Here is a 21,725-nt window from a genome sequence, read left to right as displayed (position 1 = left end):
TTTAGCTCTTGCTAAAGTCTTTGAATCTTGAACTTAATAGTTCAGGTGGGCCAGATAATTTCCCTAATTATAAACTGAATGTGAAAAATGTTTCTTCCATCTCATTATCCTATAATAATACGGACAGAGTTGGGCAGTGAGAGGAGCACTGAATTTGGAGTTGAAGGACCAAGGTGCTCAAATCCCAGTTCTTCTACTTGCTGCTTTTGTGAGGTTGGACAAGCTACTTCCCTCCCTTTGACTTCCATGTTCTCTATAAAATCATGGGGTTGGGTAAGGCCAGCAGTTTTCAAACTTTTTGGTCTCAGGATCTCTTTATGCTCTGAAAAAAAGAGCTTTTTCTTATGTGGGTTATATCTACCAATATTTATCATATTTGAAATTAATTCTGCTTAGTATTATTATGAAAATAGTTTTGACTTCACAGACGATCTGAAAGGGGTACACTTAGAGGGGTACCCTCTAAGGACCCTTCCATTTCCTGATCCTATGAAATGCAGAATTAGAACAAACAGCATGAAGGGTGAAAGGACATTTGAAAAAGGAAGACCAGCCTCACTATAACATTCTAAAGTGTTAGTAGTTATCCAGAGTATCATCGTCATAATAATATGAATATATAATATTTTTAAGTGCCTAATATGTGCCAGTCACTGTGAAGCACTTTACAAATATATCTTGTTTGATCCTCACAACAACCCTGTGAGGGAGGTGCTATTATTATCTTCATTTTACAGTTGTGGAAACTGAGGCAGACAGAGGTTAAGTGACTTGCCTAAGGCCACACAAGCTAGTAAATGTCTGAAGCCAGATTTGAACTCAGGTCTTCCTGACTCCAGGCCCAATGCTCTATCTAGTGTACCACCTAATTGTCTCAAGAGCATTTTTTTGAAAAAAACCCACAAAACTCTTGTTTTTGCTTTAATGTGCTATTTTCTCTAGCTATTCCCCCCCCACCCCCACCATGACAATTCCCTCAATGATATAGTAATGAATGACATAAGTCTCTCCACCAAGAATGTCAAAGTGCTAAAGTTAGTTTATGAATGAACTCACCACACCTGAACACCTTATGTTGCTGTGGTTTCTTACAATTGAGAAATAAGAGAAATTCAGGGACAGGTTGAAGACTATATGGTTTGCCACTGCAAAAACGAAAGTGCATCTTAAGGTACCTGGCCTCTCCTCCCACTTTCAATGACAAGAAATGTTGCATTCAGGGTTTAATTTCATACTGGAACAGGAAATGAGGGTGTGAATCCTGAAGCTGGATGTTAGGGCAGACTGAGAAACAACTAACTGTGACAATTGGCAAGGTGGATATAGGGGGATATAGGGTAGGGGGATCTTTACCCCCTACCACGGTCCTACCATGAGAGGATTAAGGTTCTAGAAGTAACACAGTGTCACTCGTGCAAAAAAGCTGCTTCCAATTCTCCTGGGCCAGTGGTTCCATGCTATCTTTGCCATCTCCCATATTTCGCCATGCAAACGTTACCTCGGAGGCAAAATTTCGAATTTACTTCTATAGTATTTGCACTGTGTCTGTATTTTTATAGTATCATTTTTGTATTATGATATTCTTTGGAGAATTTGGACATTGGATTGAAAATTTTTTAAATTTCCCTATCTCTTGGGAAATTTTAAATTTAAATTAGATACAACTTTTTTTTTAAATACTTTCCATTTAGTTCCAACCAGCAAATAGTTATTAGGCACCTTCTGTGTACAAAACATTGCATTAGATGCTGGGAGAAATGCAGTTTAGATAAGGATTGGTTCCTGCCCCTCATAGAGATTTACAGTTTAGGAGACTGATAAGGTATGTACAAATAATTATAGTACATACTAATACATGATAAATGCATTAGAGGAATGCAAAACAACATGGTATGTGAGACTAGAGGGAAAAAAGACAATTACTGCCTGATGAAAGATAAGAGAAGTCTTTATTAGAAAGGGTAGTATTTGAAATAGTCTTTAAAGGATGGGTAAGAATCTAACAGGTGAAAAGAATACAAGAGAAAGTCCAGGTTTTCATATTTACAACATAATTATTAGTATTAAAGGCTAGTTCATCCCTGAGATGTAGCAGCTAGGTTTAGTGGATAGAGGGCTGATGGCCTTGGAGTAAGAGAGATCAGAGTTTAGCCCTTACTTCAGATACATTTTAGCTGGGTGACCAATGACAAGCCACTTGACCTCATAGAGGCACAGGTGGCTCTCTAAGATTACAAATAATTAATTAGTTGCCCATCTGCATCTGTGGAGAGAATTCCCATGATGGAAGTTTCTTACACACAAGAATTAACAGATCTGGACCACCCCTCCCTCCAAAAGAAATACATACATATATACATACACATATATAATGCATATATGTATGTATGTGTATATATATATATATGTATATATCACCCCTGCTTCACAAATGAAAAAACTGAGATCTAGGAGGGTTTGAAGCAATATGGTGAAGTAGAAATACCACCATTTGTCTAATCAGAGGACTTGAATTTAAGTCTCAACTGTGATGCATCCTAGCTGAATGGTCTTGGATAAATCCATAACTTCTTGTGCCTCTATTATCCTATCTATAAAATGGGATCATTTCATAAGCTCATATAAAGAAAAAGCCAATACTAGAACTCAGGTCTATTGAATGAGGGTCTGTCCCTAATCTCTTTGGATTTAGATCCATCATTTGCTTTTCACTGTAGTACAGAAATGCTCCCTGCTAGTTGCCCCTTGGGGACAGTTAGGTGGTGCAGTGGTTAGAGTACTGGGCTGGAGTCAGGGAAGACCTGAGTTCAAATGTGGCCTCATGTATTGACTATTCATGACGATGTAGGACCTTTGAGATTTCTGCCCAGATCATCCCTCTGTTCTGCCTTCTTATCAAAACTGTGTTACTGTTTTGTTTTGTGGTTGTAGAAAGATGGCTAGAACACAAAGTTGCCAGTTGGGAGATAGAAACTCTTAATTTTACTTCTGCTATTGTGTGGAGAGATGTTTATCGACCAGAAACTGTGCCATAACTAGGGCGATGCAACCAGCACTTTTTCTCAAGGTAGTAAAATTTAGAGGACACTGAAAGCCCTTACAGCAACCTAGGAACACCTGATCTTAGCACCATGTTATTTTTAAATAATATTTTATTTTCCCCCAATTACATGTAAAAACAATTTTTAATATTTTTTAAAATTTTGAGTTCTGAATTCTCTCCCTCCTTCCCCTCCTCCCCCCCTTGAGATGGTAAGCAATCTGATACAGGCTGTCCATGACAGTAACTGGTTATTAAGAATAATTAATTAAAATAAGAACCTACTAAACAGCAGCCTTTCTTCCCCAGCAGGAATTCCACCCCTGTTGATCTTGGCTCTGCTTGTGTCCACCCATTGAGGTCATGTTCTAATGTTCCTTCTCGTCCCACCCCTCAACACACACACACACACACACACACACACACACATACACACACACACACCCCTCAATGCTCAATTGACTGTTTTAAAAAGTAAACTTGATGATACATTTTGTGACCCGAGTGCAGAAATTGCTAGTCAATGGCTCTGACTGGAAATTTTTTTTTCATGCTTCAATTTCTCTGTTGGTCAAAGTGGACACTTATAAGGATTTCTTTCAGAGAGGTGGCGAAATGATTCACGGAGGCTAGAAAAACACCATTTCCAGGCATAGCCGTGAAAACAAAGTCTTCTGTTACTCTCTCATTATCCTAAAAGTGCTGAATGAGGTAGTGTTACAGCTTTTAAAGTCATCTTCCTGAAATAATCTAGCTACTCTTGAGATGACTTCTGCTCTTATCTATAAAGGAAGGATCACGTCTCCACCACTAATACAGGAAAAGGGCTTAGGCAGCCTCTGAACACACGATGTTCGCTATAAAACATCAGGTTTCTGAGGCTCACTTTTCAAAGTAAACACACGGGGCTTTTATCAGTTCATGTGTCATACTAAACTGTATGTCCTATCTGGAAGCCACAGGCCATCCTTTTAATTACCCTGAACGTCATTTGTACTGGTGCTGGTAAAGTGTTTTTGGGAGAACATGGTTAACTGATTAGTTTTCACAGTATCTAGGTGATATTACTGAGTGTGACACAAGTCCATTAGATGAGAACGGATATCCACCCCTGTACATATTTCCCTACCAGAGTGATTTCTGCCATTCCAACTCTTTTCCCTATACACTCTACAGTCTTTATAGCTGGGGTTCTTAACCTTTCTGATGACGTGGACTAGTTTGGCAGTCTGGTAAAGCCTCTGGATTTCTTCTCAGAAGAAAGTTTGTAAATGCATAAAATAAAATATGTAGGGTTATAAATGAAACCAATTATCTTGAAAAAGTTATCCCCAAAAGTTATTTTTTTAAAGTTCATGAATCCCAGGTTAAGCCTAGGTCTAGTTAATTAATGATCATCCTCTCCACTTCTGAGCAGTATTTAGATCCAGAGAAGCAGCATTGAATCAAGGAAGACCTAAGACACATACTGGCAATGTGACCCCGAGCAAATCCCTTAACCTCTTACCAGGCACTCTCTAAGACCAAAAATGACAAAGGAGGCATCTGCCTGCATTGGTAGAGGGTGTTTCCTCATTCAAGAAGTCCCTATAATCATTGAAATCACAGGTCCAGTCCCCATCCCTATTTAACACACAAGTCTTTATTTTTCTCATTTTTGAATGTGCTAAGTATTTTTTAAAAGAATTTTTGTTGCTATTTAGTCATTTCAGTCATTTCCAACTCTTCACAACCCCATTTGGGGTTTTCTTGACAAAGATACTGGAGTGGTTTGCCATTGCCTTCTGCAGCTCACTTTACAGCTGAGGAAACTGAGGCAAGCAGGATTAAGTGACTTGCCCAGGGTCATGCAGCCAGTATCTGAGGCTGGATTTGAACTATCGTCTTCTAAATGAAAAGACAGTCTATAACCACTCCTCCCCAAAAGTGTCCATAAACATAACTAATAAGGACTACCTCTGTGTGGCAAGCAGTCCACATCTCCTGAGTCTCATTTAAAATCTCTGCCAGTGAGACTGCCTGACAGCTGTGCTCTGCTCACTAATGGACTCTGGGCAATCTTCTTAGAGGCCACCATTTTCTGGGAAGTTTATATATTCAGTAACAGCCTCTTACTCGGGTGAATATCCTAATACTTAAAGTCTCAGCCCCAGATTTAAAGTCTCAGAAAGAGACCTTAAATTTGGTTGCATCCTTGGCTACAGTCACACAATGAATTTGTGAAGTCTGGCAGCTGGAAGGCATCTTAAAAAACTATGAAAGTTTGACTGTGCACTCAATGGACCTCCCACCCTCCCTTTTTATTCCTTTGAGAAGTCATGAGAGGTTCATCCAACCTTAAATATCTGCCTTTTGTGATTGTGGCAAAGTGGAACATACACAGGCACTGGAGGAAAAGAACATGAATTCAAAGTTTGCTTCTGATGCTTAATATACATATGACCTTGGGCAAGTCGCTTAACTTCTAAAACGAAGTGGTTGAACTAGATATCTCTTTCCAGCTCTAGACATGGTCCTATAATATTTCTGAGAGAGAGAGAGAGAGGGAGAGGGAGAGAGAGAGAGAGAGAGGGAGAGAGGGGGGGGAGGGAGGGAGGGAGGGGGGGAAAGGAAGAGAGAGAAGGAGGGAGAGAGAGAGGGAGAGGGAGAGAGAGATAAAGAGGGAGAAGGGAAAGGGAGTAGGGGGGAGAAAAAGAGAGAAAGGTTCAAGTATTTTCTGCTTGTCAAAGAATCATCCTGTTTTTTTCTACCATAAAACTACCTTGTCTTGTCTCCCTCTCCTCATACTTAACAACAGTGCACAACAGTAGTAATAGTATGCATAGTTATTAGCATACATAGCATATACAGTTAATTAGGCACCTATGTAACAGGCACAATGATACAAAGATAAGACAAAGATGATGATCTTTGATCACTGAGAAGATGAGGAAAGACATTCTTAGCCAGGTTTCCTCAGGCCAAAAAAAAAAAAGTGTTCCTCTTTTGTTTTGAAAAAAATCTGTTTTCTAGTTACCTAGTTATTCTAGTTACCTAGAATGAAAAGAGACTTGGCCTGGATTCTAGTTCTGCTCCTGCCATCCACAAGCTGTTTGACCTCACACAACTCATTTTATGTTTCTCTACTCCTTAATTTCCTTATCTGTAAAATTATGAGACTGAACTAGATTATTTTTAGGTGTCCTTCCAACTTTAAAATTTTGTGGATGATGTGACAGTAGATGGTTTAACACCAGAAACTGGGGCTCTTAGCCTTCTGTTGGCTTTAAGGAAATTATTTTGTCTTCTTCTTTCTTAATTTTCTTCATATATAAGAGGGAGGAAAAGTCTATTATCAGATTTTTATGGTCCAGGTCTGTGATTTTAACTAGTATAGGGAATTCCTGGTGAAAGGGTCATGGAGAAAGTATGTGTCAGAGGCAAGACTTTTATAGAGTGTTGAAACCATCACAGGAAAGGTGTGGTACAAGGTTACAGGGGGAATAAAAAGAATAAGCAAACAGAAAATTTAAATCTAAAGTTTTTATAACAGTAATTTAGGAGATGTGGATTGGAGGTCCTCCACTAAAAAAAAGGTGTTTTTTAAACCTGGACTTTGAGGTAGATTTGTTTTTGGTTTTTTTGGTTATTGTTTAAAAGAACATTTAAGGTATCAAGTTTCACTCTTTAGAAGGCCAGTAGAAATTTTCCAAGGAGTAAACACCCCAGTTAATCTAAGCCTGGAACTAAGTGTGGAGTATTTTAGCCCATCATCAAATGAACCCACCACCAAAAAAATAAAAAATGAGAAAAAATCATTGAGTTCAGTATCTTAGCTGAAGTCCAAGAAGTGTGCCTTGAGTGCCTCTCAAATGTTCCATTGGGACAATAAGACAGATTCTGCCTTGTACAAAGATGGAGCAGAAGGTTGTCTCCAAGAAATGGCCAGGGCAAGAACCTCTATCTCCTCTGTCTGCCACAGTGGGGTAAATACCTCATTAGCTGATCATTTATTTAATCTTCAAAGACTTTTTGACGGTCTCTCCTCCTTACTCCATTAAAATACAAATACTTTTGGCAAACAAAACACATCAAGTTTTAGGGCAGCAGATGAGAGCAAAGGTTGGAGTGGGCAGTGACAGAGACTTTCCTTTCCTTTTAATTTAGCTAGAGTCAGTTCCACAACTGGGGTTTCCCACACATACAGCTCCCTTCCTCCTTTGAACTTACCTGTCTGTGTTCTATCTCCTTGCATCTTGAGATGGTATTTTGGTATCCTCAAGACAATCTGATAAGCTAATTCCTAGAAAATATTTGTTCCTGTCACATCTAGATTTTCGTGATGCTAAGTGAGTTCTCCAACTCATTAGTGACCCTAAAAGCAGGGATTCCAAGCTAGGAAGGGATGAGACTATAGCTCTATGAGAGGGTGGTGGTCCCATCTGCCTCACCACCTTCTTGTAGGGCTTCGGGGATCTAAACTTTTGGTGGTGGTTTATATAGGAGTTAACATATTTTGGATTCAATTACTTTTTAAGATTATTTTTAAAAAACAAATTTTATAAGTCTTACTTAGAAATTTAAAGTGAAATTATAGCCCACAGACAAAAAAGAAAAGGAAATCTCCCCTAAGGTCTATTATAGTTTGTGATTCAGAGCAAAATGAGAACTCTAAGTATTTCTTGTGGATAAAGAGACTCTAGTTTTTGTGGGGTAGGTGGAAAGGGAAGAGGCGAAATACAACTAGCAGAACATACAAATTATTTATCAATTGTGGGGCAGCAGTGAACATACTTATAGTCCCTGTTACCTGTGAAGGTGAACTCTTGAACTCTAGAATTCTGAGCTACAGTAGGTCTAAAGCCCATCCAGTGTCCAGCACCCATCCAGCAAGCCCACCACCAATATGGCAAGTCCCCAGAAGCCGGGGTGCCACCAGGTTGCCTAAGGAGGCAAGAATTAACTCAGGTGAAGGTCAGAAATGGAGCAGGTCAAAGCTTCTGTAACAATCCCCATTTCAATAGTGGTATGGTGAGTGGCCTCTACATTTCTGGCATAGGCAAGGCTGACCAGAGACAGCCTTTGGTGGGACAGTCAGGTCCAGTCTCCAATTACTGACCAATTCATGGCATTTATCACGATATTCATGGAAGCTGCATATCAGCTTATAGATACTAGAAAATGTAGACACTGGCATTTTAATGAATTATTTCAGAAAGTGTATAAGTCAGTAGAAACCAATATAGCCTCTCTTCAGTATAAACAATAACAGAAAAAGTATATTCTTTTCTTGCTTTATAATTTCCCTCCACCAAAGACCTTAAGAAAGTGATGGAAAAAATGTTAATAATGCAGATTAAACTGAAAATTGTGTCCTTCATGCGTTTTTTTTTCTCAGAGCTGGTTGTTAAACATTTACCAGCACACCCTCCTGCTTCCAGCTGTAAGCCTATGATCCCGTCACTATTTCTTCTTTGGAAAAGATACTTATAAATAGTTAAAAGGATAAAGGAGCTACCGAGGCTGAGACCTTGATATTCCACAAACTGTTTAAGTCTCTCCTATTGGAAATTAATTGAATAATAAAAATTGCTCATATTTATGCCGTCTTTTAAGTTTTATAAGAATCCATTCTCACAACTACCCTGCGAGGTGGGTAGCACATGTTTTTATTCCCATTACACTGATGAGAAAATTGAATCTCAGAGAGGTCAAATCAGATCTGCAACTCCAAACCAGGTCTTCAGGACAGATGTCAAAGAGAATATATGCAAGATTAAATAAATAGTGAAGTGGCATCCCACATCAATGCTAGTGATTCTCTGATTTTTCATGGCATTGTTATATTTTGACCAGAGAAAGGTCTATGGTGCACATTTCTGTGGTCTCCTTATGTTTTCCAATGTCTTGACCTTACCTGCCAGTCAAACACACCGAGACAACTAAATGTGGCAAGTTTAGCACACCTATTGTTTATCTCGGCCACCTAAAAGAAATAGATTCCATTTCTGTTCTCCGGAGAGCAGAGAGAGCATTGTCTGATGCAGGTGAGCAACGACTCTTCCGAGTTCCTAAGAAAGAGCATGAACAGGCTTAAGTTAGATTTCAAATCTCTGCCGAGCCCTGAGCCAGCAAGTTAGTGATTTTAGTATGGCTTTTACAATACGGAGAAAGGGGCTGAACAAGAAAGAAAAGTAAGGAACTCTTTAGACTCCTGAGAATCAATCCTTTAGGGAACTAAAATGATACACGGAGAAGACCAAGCATCTTAAGACCAGTCTTTATTCCTTTTGGCATAGAAGGCGATGACAAGCTTTTTAAAAAATAAACTTAATATTTTATTTTTCCTAATTGCATGTAAAAAACACTTTTAACATTCTTTCTTCAAATTTTGAGTTCTAAATTCTCTCCCTCCCTCCCCTCCCACTGTCCATTGAGAAAGCAGGCAATTTGACATAGGTTATATATGTGTGTGACTAGCTTTTTTGCAGCCTCATTAAGCTGGTAAGTAAACAAACATTTATTGAGAATCTATGATGTTCTGAGCACAGTATAGTATAATAAGGACAGCAGAAGGGTAGAGGGCAAGGCAGAGTAGAAGACGGAGCAAAAAAGAAAAAAAATAAGCTTATGATGCAGAAGTTTGGAGGACTGGGTAGGATTGTTGTCCAGGTCAAAATAAAGGAAAAACTTCCTGAGGGTTAGAATCACTAAACACAGATGGTCTATTGGAAGAGATGACGAATTCCACTCCTCATATTGGTCCAGGGACTTTATCCTACCTTTTTGCAAATACATCATGCTGCTACTTTGTGGGTGAGATCACCTTGGCAAGACTTCAACTGCCCTGAGTGAACATCATAGCTCTGGCCTCATGTCCTATTACTGTCCTGTCAATCTTGATTAAAAAGCGTCTGACCTTCTCAGTGGGCAAAAAATGTTTTGTTAGAGGGGAAGGGCTGGGGTGATATAATTCTGAAATAATTCCAAAATCATTTAAAACCATGAGACCCATGTACTGTTGAATTAAATTGAACAAAACTATTTATTATATACTTACCCAACAAAATGGAGCTCAAAGCCAATGAACAATGTCATTTATTTACTCATTTTCACCCCCTTGGAGTGATGAACACTAAATTGTTTCTATGATAGCGTTGTCTTGATTCAATTCTAACTTTCTTTTAAAAAGTCTAAATGTAATAGAAATCCATTATAACATAATACAATGTTATATACATTTAGATTTTTGTTGTTCAGTCATTTTCAATTGTGTCCAACCCTGTTTGAAGTTTTCTTGGCAGAGATACTGGTTTGCCATTTCCTTCTCTAGCTCATTTTACAGATGAGGAAACTGAGGCAAACAGGGTTAAGTGACTTACCCAGGGTCACACAGCTAGTAAGTGTCTGAGGCCAGATTTGAATTCAGGATGATGGGTCTTCCTGACTCCAGGCCTGGCACTCTATCCACTATCTTAACTCTTGAAACTATATGAAGAAAAACCCTTTCGGAGTATGCTCAGTCTCCATTCCTGATGGCCATCCCAGAGTCCTACAACTTCCCATGTGGTCATCTGGAGCAATGACTCCAAATGCTCCAAAAGGAGGAGAAGAAAGGGCACTGATTTTCAATGTGTTAAGACAACCAAAATACATCAGTTTTGCAGATTGTCAGGCTGGTTTTTTCAGTCATCTTAAAGACTCAACTTGAAAAGTCCTTCCTTAAGGTGACTGAAATAACTGGATCAGCATATGCATGCAGGCTCACACTTCACAAGGAGAGAGGCATATGCACTATGTAGACAAAGTGACAACTTGGGAGGCTCCCAAGGGGATATTGAGCATGGTTTTCCACCTTATTATATGCAGCTCAGGGCAAGATTATTCTCAGTTTTTCCATCTGTAAAATAACAGAATGCCTGCCTAGGCCTTTTTGCAAATATATTTATTTATCCATCAGGTGCATTGGGTTGGAAGTTGGAAAACATCCCCATAGACAGCGTACGCATAGACAACTGTGTGATCTTGAGCAACTCTCTCGGTTTCCAGTTTCCTCATCCTAGGAAATGAGTGGTTTGAACTAGAACTAACTTCTAGCCCTAAACTTCTATGATATAAGGTCTATGATTAGCCTGACACTCATTTTATGGTGGCTGATTCAGAAGCCAATTCAACTATCTTAACAGCTGGGCCTATTCACCATTTGGGCATGCTCATAGTTAGATTGCAGTTAATATGGGATGACCTAGAAAAAAATATTCTATAGGGAATTAGATTTTCCAAGGGAAATTTTTTTTAGAAGAAGGTCAGGCAGTTTATGGTGATCACAATGTCGCTATATAGCCCTGATTAACTCGACCTCTTGCATGAAACTATCTACTGTCATATCATTCATGAAATTTTATAGTAATTTCAACACTTAGTAAGCCGTTCCAAGGGTAGGCAGGGTAGTTAATTAGTCCTTATAATCAAAATCTTCCCTAGAATGGGGGAAGCAAAGTGATTGATCACCCTGGGACCCAAATTTTTCCCTCCTCTCCCCTTTTCAACCAGTAGGGTAGAAGGAGATGGATCTACCAGCCGATGGTTTAAAAAAATAAAAAAACACAGGAGGTTCATTTATATACACATTTGATCAGACCGTACATCTCTCCTCCTCTCCTTTCCCCATCTTCACCACCAAGGCAAAGCAGGAAGTTGCACAGGGACTTTCACAGTCTCAGGCTTTTTAACTTCTTTCCCAAGGACAGCTTTGGATGGCCATGCTAACCTGACGTCTCCCATACAAAAATTGTGGGGGGTTAAGAGAAAGGAGGAAGCAGAATGTGATTCAGCCCTTTTGATTTGAAGCAGTTAGCAGTTGGGTGATAAAGTGCTGGGTGTGGAGTCAGAAAGACCCAAGTTCAAATACCGGCCTCAAAATAGTTACTAGTCATGTGACTCTGGTCAAGTCATTTAACCTCTTTGCCTCAGTTTCCCCAACTGTAAAATAGGGATAATAGCAGCATCTATCTTTCAGGCTTGTGAAGATCACAGTGCTTGGAACACAGTAGGTGCTATGGTTCCGTTGTGTCCAGTTCTTTCTGACTTTATTTGGGGTTTTCTTGGCAAAGATATAGGAGTGGTTTGTCATTTCTTTCTCCAGCTCATTTTACAGATGAGGAAACTGAGGCGAGCAGGGTTAAGTGACTAGCCCAGGATCACACATTTATTAAGTGTCTGAGGCCGGATTTTAACTCATATCTTCTTGATTCCAGGCCCAACGCTCTATCCACTGCACTACCAAACTGCTTCTAATAGATGCTCTATTCCCTTCCTTTCCTCCCTCCTTCCCTTCCAGATCCTTCTTATTACCTTATTAAGGAGCTATCTTTGCCCACAGTTCTCCTGAAAGTGAGGTTTATTTAGTCCAAAAGGATCTTGCAGTACTCTATTCCAGGATTAACATGTTACCTCACTCTGTGATAGGACATCCAATATAAAATAAGTCTCTATTAGACTTGAATTGCATTTACTTTTTGGCCCCTATTAAAAGGGAGAATGTAATACTATTCTTGCTTTACCAGTGATCTGGGTGGCACAGGTGCCACGGTCTTGTAAAATACAGCTTATGACAAAGGGACCTATGTTGCACCAAAGGCAGATTATCCTAGAAACTTATAGAATGTGTAAAATGAGCTGGAGAAGGCAATGGCAAACCACTCCAGTATCTTTGCCAGGAAACCCTAAATGGGATCACAAAGAGTCAGGCATGACTGAAAAGCAACCCAACAACAAGAATCTAGGTTAGAGAAGTCTGGGGAAGGGCACACGATCCCAGTCTTCAAATCCTTCAAGAGCCTGGTTCATTTGTTTTCCTCCTGCTTCGTTCAGTTCAGTTCTCCTAATTCTAAGTCCAACACTCTATCCACTACACCACCTGGCTGGCTGCCTGCCCCTTCTAAGCTAGGTGCCCACAGTTAATATGCCCTATCTTCTGCTTGCCTGTGGGAATTAAAAATCTGCTTTCTCTCCTAAGTCATGCCATTATGCCCATGTTGCCTGTCTGGTATGGTAGCCAAAGTATTGAATTCTCTGTAGCTGATGAATCACACCAACATTGTCTGATGTAGAGATGACTTCACCAAGCTCAATTTACCAGCTCTGAGGTCACCAAAGAGTAAGATGAAGGCTCCTCAGGCATGTGACCCAGAGTCCATTCATTTCATCAGTATTGAGTACTATGAAGCAATTTTCCCAATATTCCGCGTGCTAGAAAGGTGATCTCTCTTGATTTGGACTGCTACCCCTGTTGGCCTGCTTCCTTCGGCTTTTAGACCCCAGTACACTCACTCCATCGCTATTCCATTCCTCTTTTATGGCTTTTGCAGTGAGTTCACCATTTTATTTAGTAACTGATTCATACCAGTTAAAAGAGTTCTCTAAAGCTGCACCTGTTGGAGATTTTTAAAGGGCTGGATTCTGGGGGGTTGAGTAAACCTCTCTTTGGGAGTAAACTAACTGCTAGGGGAGTTGCATTGTATTTCCCAAGGAGCCAAGAGAACATTAATACACTAGAAATGAGTCACTTCATAAATGTTCAATTCTCTGATTAAGAATTCATTCATTTCACTGGGGTGAGGGATTGTTCTCTGGGACTCCCTGACTCACGCTGGATGTCCAAAAGGATAAGGCAAAATAAAATTTACTGATCCAAGGGGAAGCTCTATGACATAATGGTATGTATTGAAGCATGGCCTGGTAGGCCTATAAATTAGCTATCATTTCCAATTTGGGGTCTAATCCTAGGTGACTCAGTGGATAGAATGCCAGGTCTGGAGTCAAGAAGACTCATCTTCCCAGGTTCAAAGCTGGCCTCAAGACACTCATTTGCTGTGTGACCCTGGGCAAATCACTGAACTTTGTTTGCCTCAGTTTCCTCATCAGTAAAATGAGCTGGAGAAGGAAATGGCAAATCACTCCAGTATCTTTGCCAAGAAAACCCCAAAAGGGGTCATGAAGAGTCAGACAGGACTGAACAACAATAAAAATCTAATCTTATTCTCTAAGGCTTACTGAAAATTCCCAGGCAGCAAGCACTCCCTGTCCACTCAAAGGATTCACTATCACTCACTCCTACTCTTCCTCCGAGCGCACGCGCGCACACACACACACACGCACCTCTCTCACTCTTTTCCTGTTCCTCTACCCCCTAAATAATCACAAAAATTTCTCAGGTACTTACTTGTCACATCCTCTCTCCTCCTGTATCGGGAAATCTTGCGACTTCGAAACCAAAAAAAGGTAGCTCTTCCTCAAAAAACCTTGGAGACTCCTAGTTTAGGATAGGATTATATTGATTAATTTTTTTAAAAAATTTCTTATATATGTTAGGTTTTGACCGACAACTTAATCACCCAAAAGCGATTATCACTTTCCAGCACCAGAAATATTACAATCACAGAATCACAAAATCATGGAATTTAAGAGTTGGAAGGAATCTCAGCTGCCATCTTGCCCAGCCCATACACAAAAGAAATCCCCATGAAAACATATAGGAGTGGTCATTCAATAAGCCCTTAATGACCTTCGTGTTGTATTTGGATAGCATTGTAGGATTCTTTTTCATTTAATTTTATTTACACCTCCAGAATTAAGGAGTTTCAATGCAAAGCTTTCAGGTAATTACCATTTTTCTTATAATCTCATAGCACTTTTGATTTATTTTATAAAGCAATTTCACATTGATTTTCTGTGTAATTTTCACGACCTTATCTTGCTTGGACAGGTATTATTATCCCAATTTAATAGATGAAGAAATCAAGGCCCACAAAGGCTGTGAGGCTTGCTTAAAATCACAAACTCTTGCCTCCTATATCCAATTACCTGCCAAGTTTTGATGGCAATTACTACTAAAATACCTCTCCCTTTATCCCCTCCCCTACTACCACTTTTTTTTGATCATATTCTATTCCCTTTTTTCTATTATCACATCAGTCCTCTCCTGTTCCTAATACTACTGCTCTGATAGTAAGCCCCCATTTCCACTGGCCTGTATTACTGCATTTGCCTCTTAATTAGTCTTTTCACCTCCTTTTAGAGTTAGTTCACCTCCCTCTTCGGTTTTTCCCTTGCTCTGCTACCAGATTAATCTTCTTAGGCACAGGGCTGATCATGTCACACCTTTGCTCAACATCCTTGAAAGCCTCCCTATTACCTACTGAATAAAGCCCTGATTCCTTAGACAGGCATTGAAGGCTCTCCACTAAATGGTGCCCCAACTTTTCCCAACTCTATACGATTCTGCTCTAGACTGTTGATGTTGGACAAATTGCAGACTTTCCTGCCTCTCTCTGGTCAAGAGAATCATGTGATTCCCTGTGCCAGGTATGCCCCATTTTCCTGCCTCCATCGCTGCCCAGTGAAATCCTACTCATCCTTCGAGACTAGTTCAAATGTCACCTCCTCTATCACCACCATTTCCCTTATTCCTATGTTTGTACTTCTCTTATGGATTTATAAGGCCCATTTTGTAATATAGTTATTTGTGAGTGCCTCATGTCCCCTGCTTATAGGAGGGGAGAGAAGAAAAGGGGAGGAGAAGCAAGTGCAAGAGTAGGGAGGGAAAGATGTATTTCTTATTTATTTCTTGATGATATATATATATATATATACATATATATATATATACATAGTGCACACTTAATAAATGCTTGTTAGATTAAATCATAGTGACAAGTCTTAACTGTAACAATAATAGCTTATATTTATAAATATACACAGATAATAGCATGGGTAACATATACATATATATCTATGTTTATATATAAATATATGTATTCATATATATTTTTACATATATAGATGTGTATATATACAGATATATGTGTGCATATATGAGGTGCTATTTTATGTGTGTATATTTGTATGTGTGCACATGTATGTTTACATATATGTGTACATAACACATGTATATTTTATGTATATACATGTGTTTTTATATACGTACACACACACACACACATATATATACACTTTTAAGGTTTACCAAACACTTTCCTCATAACAAACCTATGAGGTAGAAAGTACAAATTTTTTTCTCATTTTACAGATGGGGAAACTGAGGCCAGAGAAATGACATCACTTTCCCAAAGTCATGAGCTAGTAGCAAAGTTGGGACTCCAGCACCAGTCTTCTGACTCCAAAACCCATGACTCACTAGAGCTCACCGTGTACCTGTCTCCTGATGGGGAAATTCCATGTTCATAGACAAGTGGTGCTATGTCACGCTGGGAGTCAGGAAGATTTGGGCTCAAATTCTACTCCAATTTACTAGTTTTATGACTATGGGCAAGTCATTTAACTTCTATCCATCTGCTTCCTCATCTGTAAAATGAAGAAATGGTACCTACAAGCAGCTACCTACAGCCTTTTTTCTTTTTTTTGGTTCAAATGAGATAGAGATATTTAAAGCATCTTAAGTCACTGCCTAATTGCCATCTATACCATTTTTACCAGGAACCCTGGCATTCTATCTCTTAAAACATTTCATTTTCAAATGGGATTAGTCTATAAAATACAATATTTTCTTTTGAAATATAGGTCAGAAAAGTACAGATGAAACAGATTCATATAGAAATTTTTTTTTGTTTTTTCTTTTTCAGCAATAAAAATATCAAGGTTTGCATTGATAAGATGCCAATTGATCCAGTGGCGCTGAAAAAGAAGATGAACCGAATGACCTCTGATCCCGGAGTGTTTGCCGTCCTTAGCAGCTTACTGCTCTATATCACAGACCGTGGTGATGAATCTCCCCAGGTGCCCCCTAAGAAGGCCAAATTGGCTGAAAGCAAAGAGAACAAGAGAGATAGTAACCCAGAGTCCCAGGATCCCAACAGCCATAGGCGACCCACCAAGTTCCAGATTCTACAATCCAGGTTCATGAATCCAAACCGTGAGCCCTACATCAAAAAGACAAGGGAGGTAGGGAGACTGATATTTAAGGACAGACAAGGAGCCAACAGGAGCTTTGTGAACACTACCATTAACAAGCTCCTAGAAAAAACCAAAGAGAACACAGGAGAGAACAAAAAGTCATTGCCAGCTGAGAAATCCAGGTGGATTAACCCCACGGGGAAGAGCACAGTGAAAAATATTCTGAAGATGTTCCTGGCAGCCGAGGAGAAGGAAGCAAAAGAGAAAGAAGCGAGAGAGAACCCTCCAGTCAGGAAGCAGAGAGCACCCACTGGGGTTTTGCCAAAGATTGTCGGCAAAAAGAACCCAGTCTTTTCCAAACTCAAGGAGAAGTTCGAACAAAGTGGTACGCTTTGCTCAGAGGCAAATGTGTTGCTTCTGCGTAAAGAGGACAGGAAGAAAAAGATTTTGCAAAGGAAAAAGATGCACAAGCCAGAAATCCGGGTGCTACGTCTGGCCACACTGGCTAGCACCAATATAAAGACCCCACTGGCTCAACATTTGGCCTGCACAGCCGAGCCCATGCCTGCTTTCAGCCTCGCCACTGTAATCAGCAACCCTTTTAGCTGGATGTCACACAGCACTAAAATTAGTCGGTCTTATTCTCAGACTGCTCCCAGGAGAGAAACAAGCAAGTCTTCCAGCCTCCAGCTTATTAAACCTGATGAAACTAAAATATCGGAAAACATGCCACTAGACAGAGAGAACAAAGGGCAGCTAGAAAACATGCAACATTCAATGCCCAAGGTCATGGCTAATCAAGGGAACCTGGTGGAGTCGAAAATAGCTGGCTACGGTGCTGGACCTGGTTTTCTTCCGATAACAGGCTCCTCTTCTGCTTTATGTGAAAACAAAGGCCTTCTAGCCTGCCCTCCCATTATATCTCCACACAGTCCATGCATGCAAAGGGTTGCTGGATTAGCTGGACCTGATAAGATTTTAGCATCGAGGGGAGAGAATACAGCAGAGAGCTTATGGGAAGCCAGCCCACGGGTCAATTTAGCTCATCCCAGTGCCTCTAGACAGGATAGATCACAGAATAGCCTCCAGGATGTAGGAGTACGAGAAATTCCTGAAATTACCATGAGTATCTCTACTTCTGAGGAGGAACCAGAAATAATATCCCCAGACTCAGAAAGAGAGAACCTATTTGCAACCCAAAAATGTTTCACAGAACAGAAAGCATCAGAAAATATTCCATCATTTTGCTCTTCTGCTGTCAAGGCTTCTCGTAGTATCCAGTCTACAATTGACCCCCCACAAGTAACAATTCAAATGCCAGTTGTTTACAAAATGCCACCCCTTTCTACCACTCAACAAAGTGCTTCCAGTTTTGAAGGCAATCGTCCACGTGTGCCTGAGGGAAAGGACAAGCTCAGAGATAAGCAACAATTATTCCCTACTGAATACAAAAATGATGACCAAGACACAGTTATATCCAGCAATCTAGTTAAAAATCCAATTCAACTCTCTATTTCCTCCAAGCAAAATGACCCAAACATCCAAGAACTACAAGCAGAGTCGATGGGTACAGCATTGAGTGATGCGTTTAATTTCAACCATAAGCCCCCAGCTACCATTCTGACCCAGAAACTTCAAGAAAATGACGCCAGAGAGGAGAACGAGTCTGTCTTTAAAAGATCCCCTATGGCTCTGCAGAATGATTTCGTGAGTCCTGGAAGTAAGAGCAATACTTATTTTAACTCTGAGAAACACAAATTACCTGAATCAAACAAGAAGCCCGAGCTTAGAAATAGCACCTCAGTTGAGAGAAATAGTACATGCGACACTAGTATGCATCCAGTGCCATCCAGTGACTTGATGAAGTCTGAGAACCATGCTCAGAAGGGCAGGGAAAGCTTGTGTAACCAAAAAGAATTTGAAGGGCCTTCATTAAAGGACTCTGCTCAGGCCCTCAACATAACTAAAGGAAATATTAATCATGCTGTTGGCAAGTACAAATGGAATTCATCAACTGACATGCCCCAACCTAGCAACGATGCCACCACGGAGAAGGCCGTAGGGAACTATAAGAAACAGGCAGCGCTGTCACTAGGTGACACCCCAAACACAGAAAATAATATTACAGGAGAGATGAATAGCTTAAGTAACTACAAGGAAAAAGAAGCATCAACAAATTATTTTGTGGCACATGGAAATTATCTTGTAGAAGAGAATTGCTCTCGTAAACCTGGAAGGCACCAACTATTGGCATCAAATGAACCAGCAAAGCATGAAAATAGTACAACAACAGAAAGGAGTCTCCTGAGTGACAATGGGAAGTGCCAAATTTCAGCACCAAAGTCTCTTTTGATACCTGAAAGTGGTTCTATGGAAGATAATACACATCATAAGCTTGACACACACCAATTATCTACTTCAAATGAAATGGCAAGGAGCAAAACCAGTGCCTCGGTGGAAAGGAATACCTCGGGTGATGTTGAAAAGAGACATATGCCAATGTTGGGTTATTCCAAGATACAGGAGAACAGTGCAACGATGAAAGAACGTGTCTTGGGTGATTCTGAAAAGAAACAAATGACAACAGATTATACTGTAGCCCAGGAAAACAGGCCAAGAGTAGAAAGGACTTTATTGAGTGATACTGAAAAGAACCAAATTCCAAAATCCCATTATTCCATGATTCAAGAAAACAGTGCGAGAGAGAATACTTGTCATAGTTTAGATAAGGAGCAGTTAACTTCTAATGAATTGGCAAAGGGGAAAAGCAACACTGAATCAGCAAGACTTTCTATTGACACAGAGAAGAGCTTTGATGCCGCTTATCAAGCCCCATTATCGAAAGCGGGAGTGAAACAAGTAAATGTTAGTGCTGAAAAAAGGAAAAATAAACTAGACAAGCACCAGTTACCTTTGTCCAATACATTTACAAAGCATGAACCTGGGATTCCAGACAAAGATAACTCCAAGTTCAATTGTGAAGAGTACCAACTAACCCTGGAAAATGTGGGGAGGCAGGGACATCCCACAATTCAAAAGAATAATAGTTTGAGTAACCCAAGGATATCCCAGGTGCCACCACCAAATGATTCTGGGCTGAAGGAAGTCAAATCCACAAGCCAAAAGGCTACCTCCAGCATTGCTGAAAAGCATCAGATGCCATCATCAAATGATTTGGTAGGACCTGAAAACCTTTCTGGCGGAATGAAGGATGTCTGCCGAAACTTAGAGAAGGGCCAGTTACATTTGCCAAATGAGGTGGCAAAGCATGAAAATAGTCTGGTTCAGAAAGGTGGTGCCCAAGCAGAGAAGAGCCAGACAGTACCTCCAAAGAATGCTGAGAAGCCTTTAAGCAGCACTTCTGTAGGACAAATGAAAACTGTCTCGAAATTACAACCCAAGAACAAGAAAACAAAAGATGACTTGGAGAAAACCGTTAGTGATACTACAGATAAAAAAGATACTTTCAACAGCAGTGAGAAATGTCAAAGGCCATCATTGGGTGACGTTAGGAAGAAAGAAAACACTCCCATGATTCAAAAGAATCATACTACAGATAGAAAAGAAACTTTCAAAGGCAGGGAGGAATCTCAAAGGCCATCAGCGAGTGATGTTAGGAAGAAAGAAAACACTATCTCAAAGTCAAAAGGCACCCAACAAATCACAAAAAAGGTCAGTGTACCTTCCCCTGAACTTTTAGAGAAATCTGACTCTATTCCTGTCAAAGGCAAAACACCATGCCCTGATTCTGGGGAGTCTCAAATCTCGTCATCCAGTGACCCAGAGAGGTATGAAAGCAATCCTGAGGAAGAGAAGGAAATCTGGGGCAGAAGAGACAAATCGAAAGAACCCAAGAAACAAGCTAGATTGGCATCATTTGCTAAATACAAAGCTCAAAGTTTTAGTGACCAAGCCTCCTTTGATTTATCATTTAAACCGATGATTGTTAGAGCAAATGATACATTTAAGCTCCCTAAATAAGATAAATGAACACTTTGTGTATCATGGTATCAGTTCACCATTACTGTTTTATCAGATTTTTTCTTACCACCTCTAAACTATTGCAAGATCTCAGCCTGACTTCCACATATGGGATTGTTGGATTTAGTGAAGTATTTCTTTCCCATTCTGTTTTACATGAAATGTATGTTGAAAGCATTGAAGCTTGGAAGAACTTAGTGATCGAGAGTGCTCTTTACATTGGAATGTTTTATCAAGGGAGGCTGGGAAAAAAAACCCTTTTCTGGAGAGTTTTAAAGTGCTTTAGGCACCTAATAGGGACTTAATGAATGTTTGTTTTGCATTTAGGAACTATGATCCCCAGAGGCAGGGAAATATCCTGAAAAGTCATATTTTATTCCTTCCAGCCATGGGAATATTCACAGTCCAGGAAGAGGTGGAATTTTCTTCCTTCCTTCCTTTCTTCCTTCCTTTTTTCCTTCCTTCCTTCCTTTTTTCCTTCCTTCCTTTGTTTTTTCCTTCCTTTCCTCCTTCTTTCCTTCCTTTCTTCCTTCTTTCCTTCCTTCTTTCCTTCCTTCCTTTCTTTTTTTTTATCATGTTCATTATTAAGATGTTGAATTTTTATTTCCGTCTCTGCTGTTGTAAAGCAGGGTGACCTCTTATTTTTATCTGTACCGGTAGGGAGCTATCACCACAAGATGCTTCCTTGCCTTTTGAATGAGTTAAAGACTGAGTTTATGTTTTTAAGGGCATTTTCCCCTTTCCTTTGCAAAACAAGTTGCAGGCACAGATCCTTCCAGAACTACCTCAGTAACTCCACCTTTAGACTATG

The 21,725-nt window shown here is 39.9% G+C and overlaps 1 protein-coding gene across 1 annotated transcript; it reads left to right on the top strand.

Moving 5' to 3' along the window:
- The first annotated feature begins 16,668 nt into the window (after positions 1-16,668).
- On the top strand, positions 16,669-21,413 carry LOC118847812. The gene has a single exon (XM_036756441.1). The coding sequence runs from the start codon at positions 16,694-16,696 to the stop codon at positions 20,912-20,914; it is 4,221 nt and encodes a 1,406-aa protein (XP_036612336.1). The 5' UTR covers positions 16,669-16,693; the 3' UTR covers positions 20,915-21,413.
- Positions 21,414-21,725: the final 312 nt, after the last annotated feature.

The sequence above is a fragment of the Trichosurus vulpecula genome, chromosome 4, assembly GCF_011100635.1.
Source record: "Trichosurus vulpecula isolate mTriVul1 chromosome 4, mTriVul1.pri, whole genome shotgun sequence".
Taxonomy (NCBI): Eukaryota; Metazoa; Chordata; class Mammalia; order Diprotodontia; family Phalangeridae; genus Trichosurus; species Trichosurus vulpecula.
The sequence above is the reverse complement of the archived record's forward strand: the minus strand, read 5'-3'. Positions and strand labels throughout refer to the sequence as shown.

Bases quoted from the DNA above. Each gene is read 5' to 3' on its own strand.
- LOC118847812 (XM_036756441.1), top strand. From the start codon at position 16,694: ATGCCAATTGATCCAGTGGCGCTGAAAAAGAAGATGAACCGAATGACC.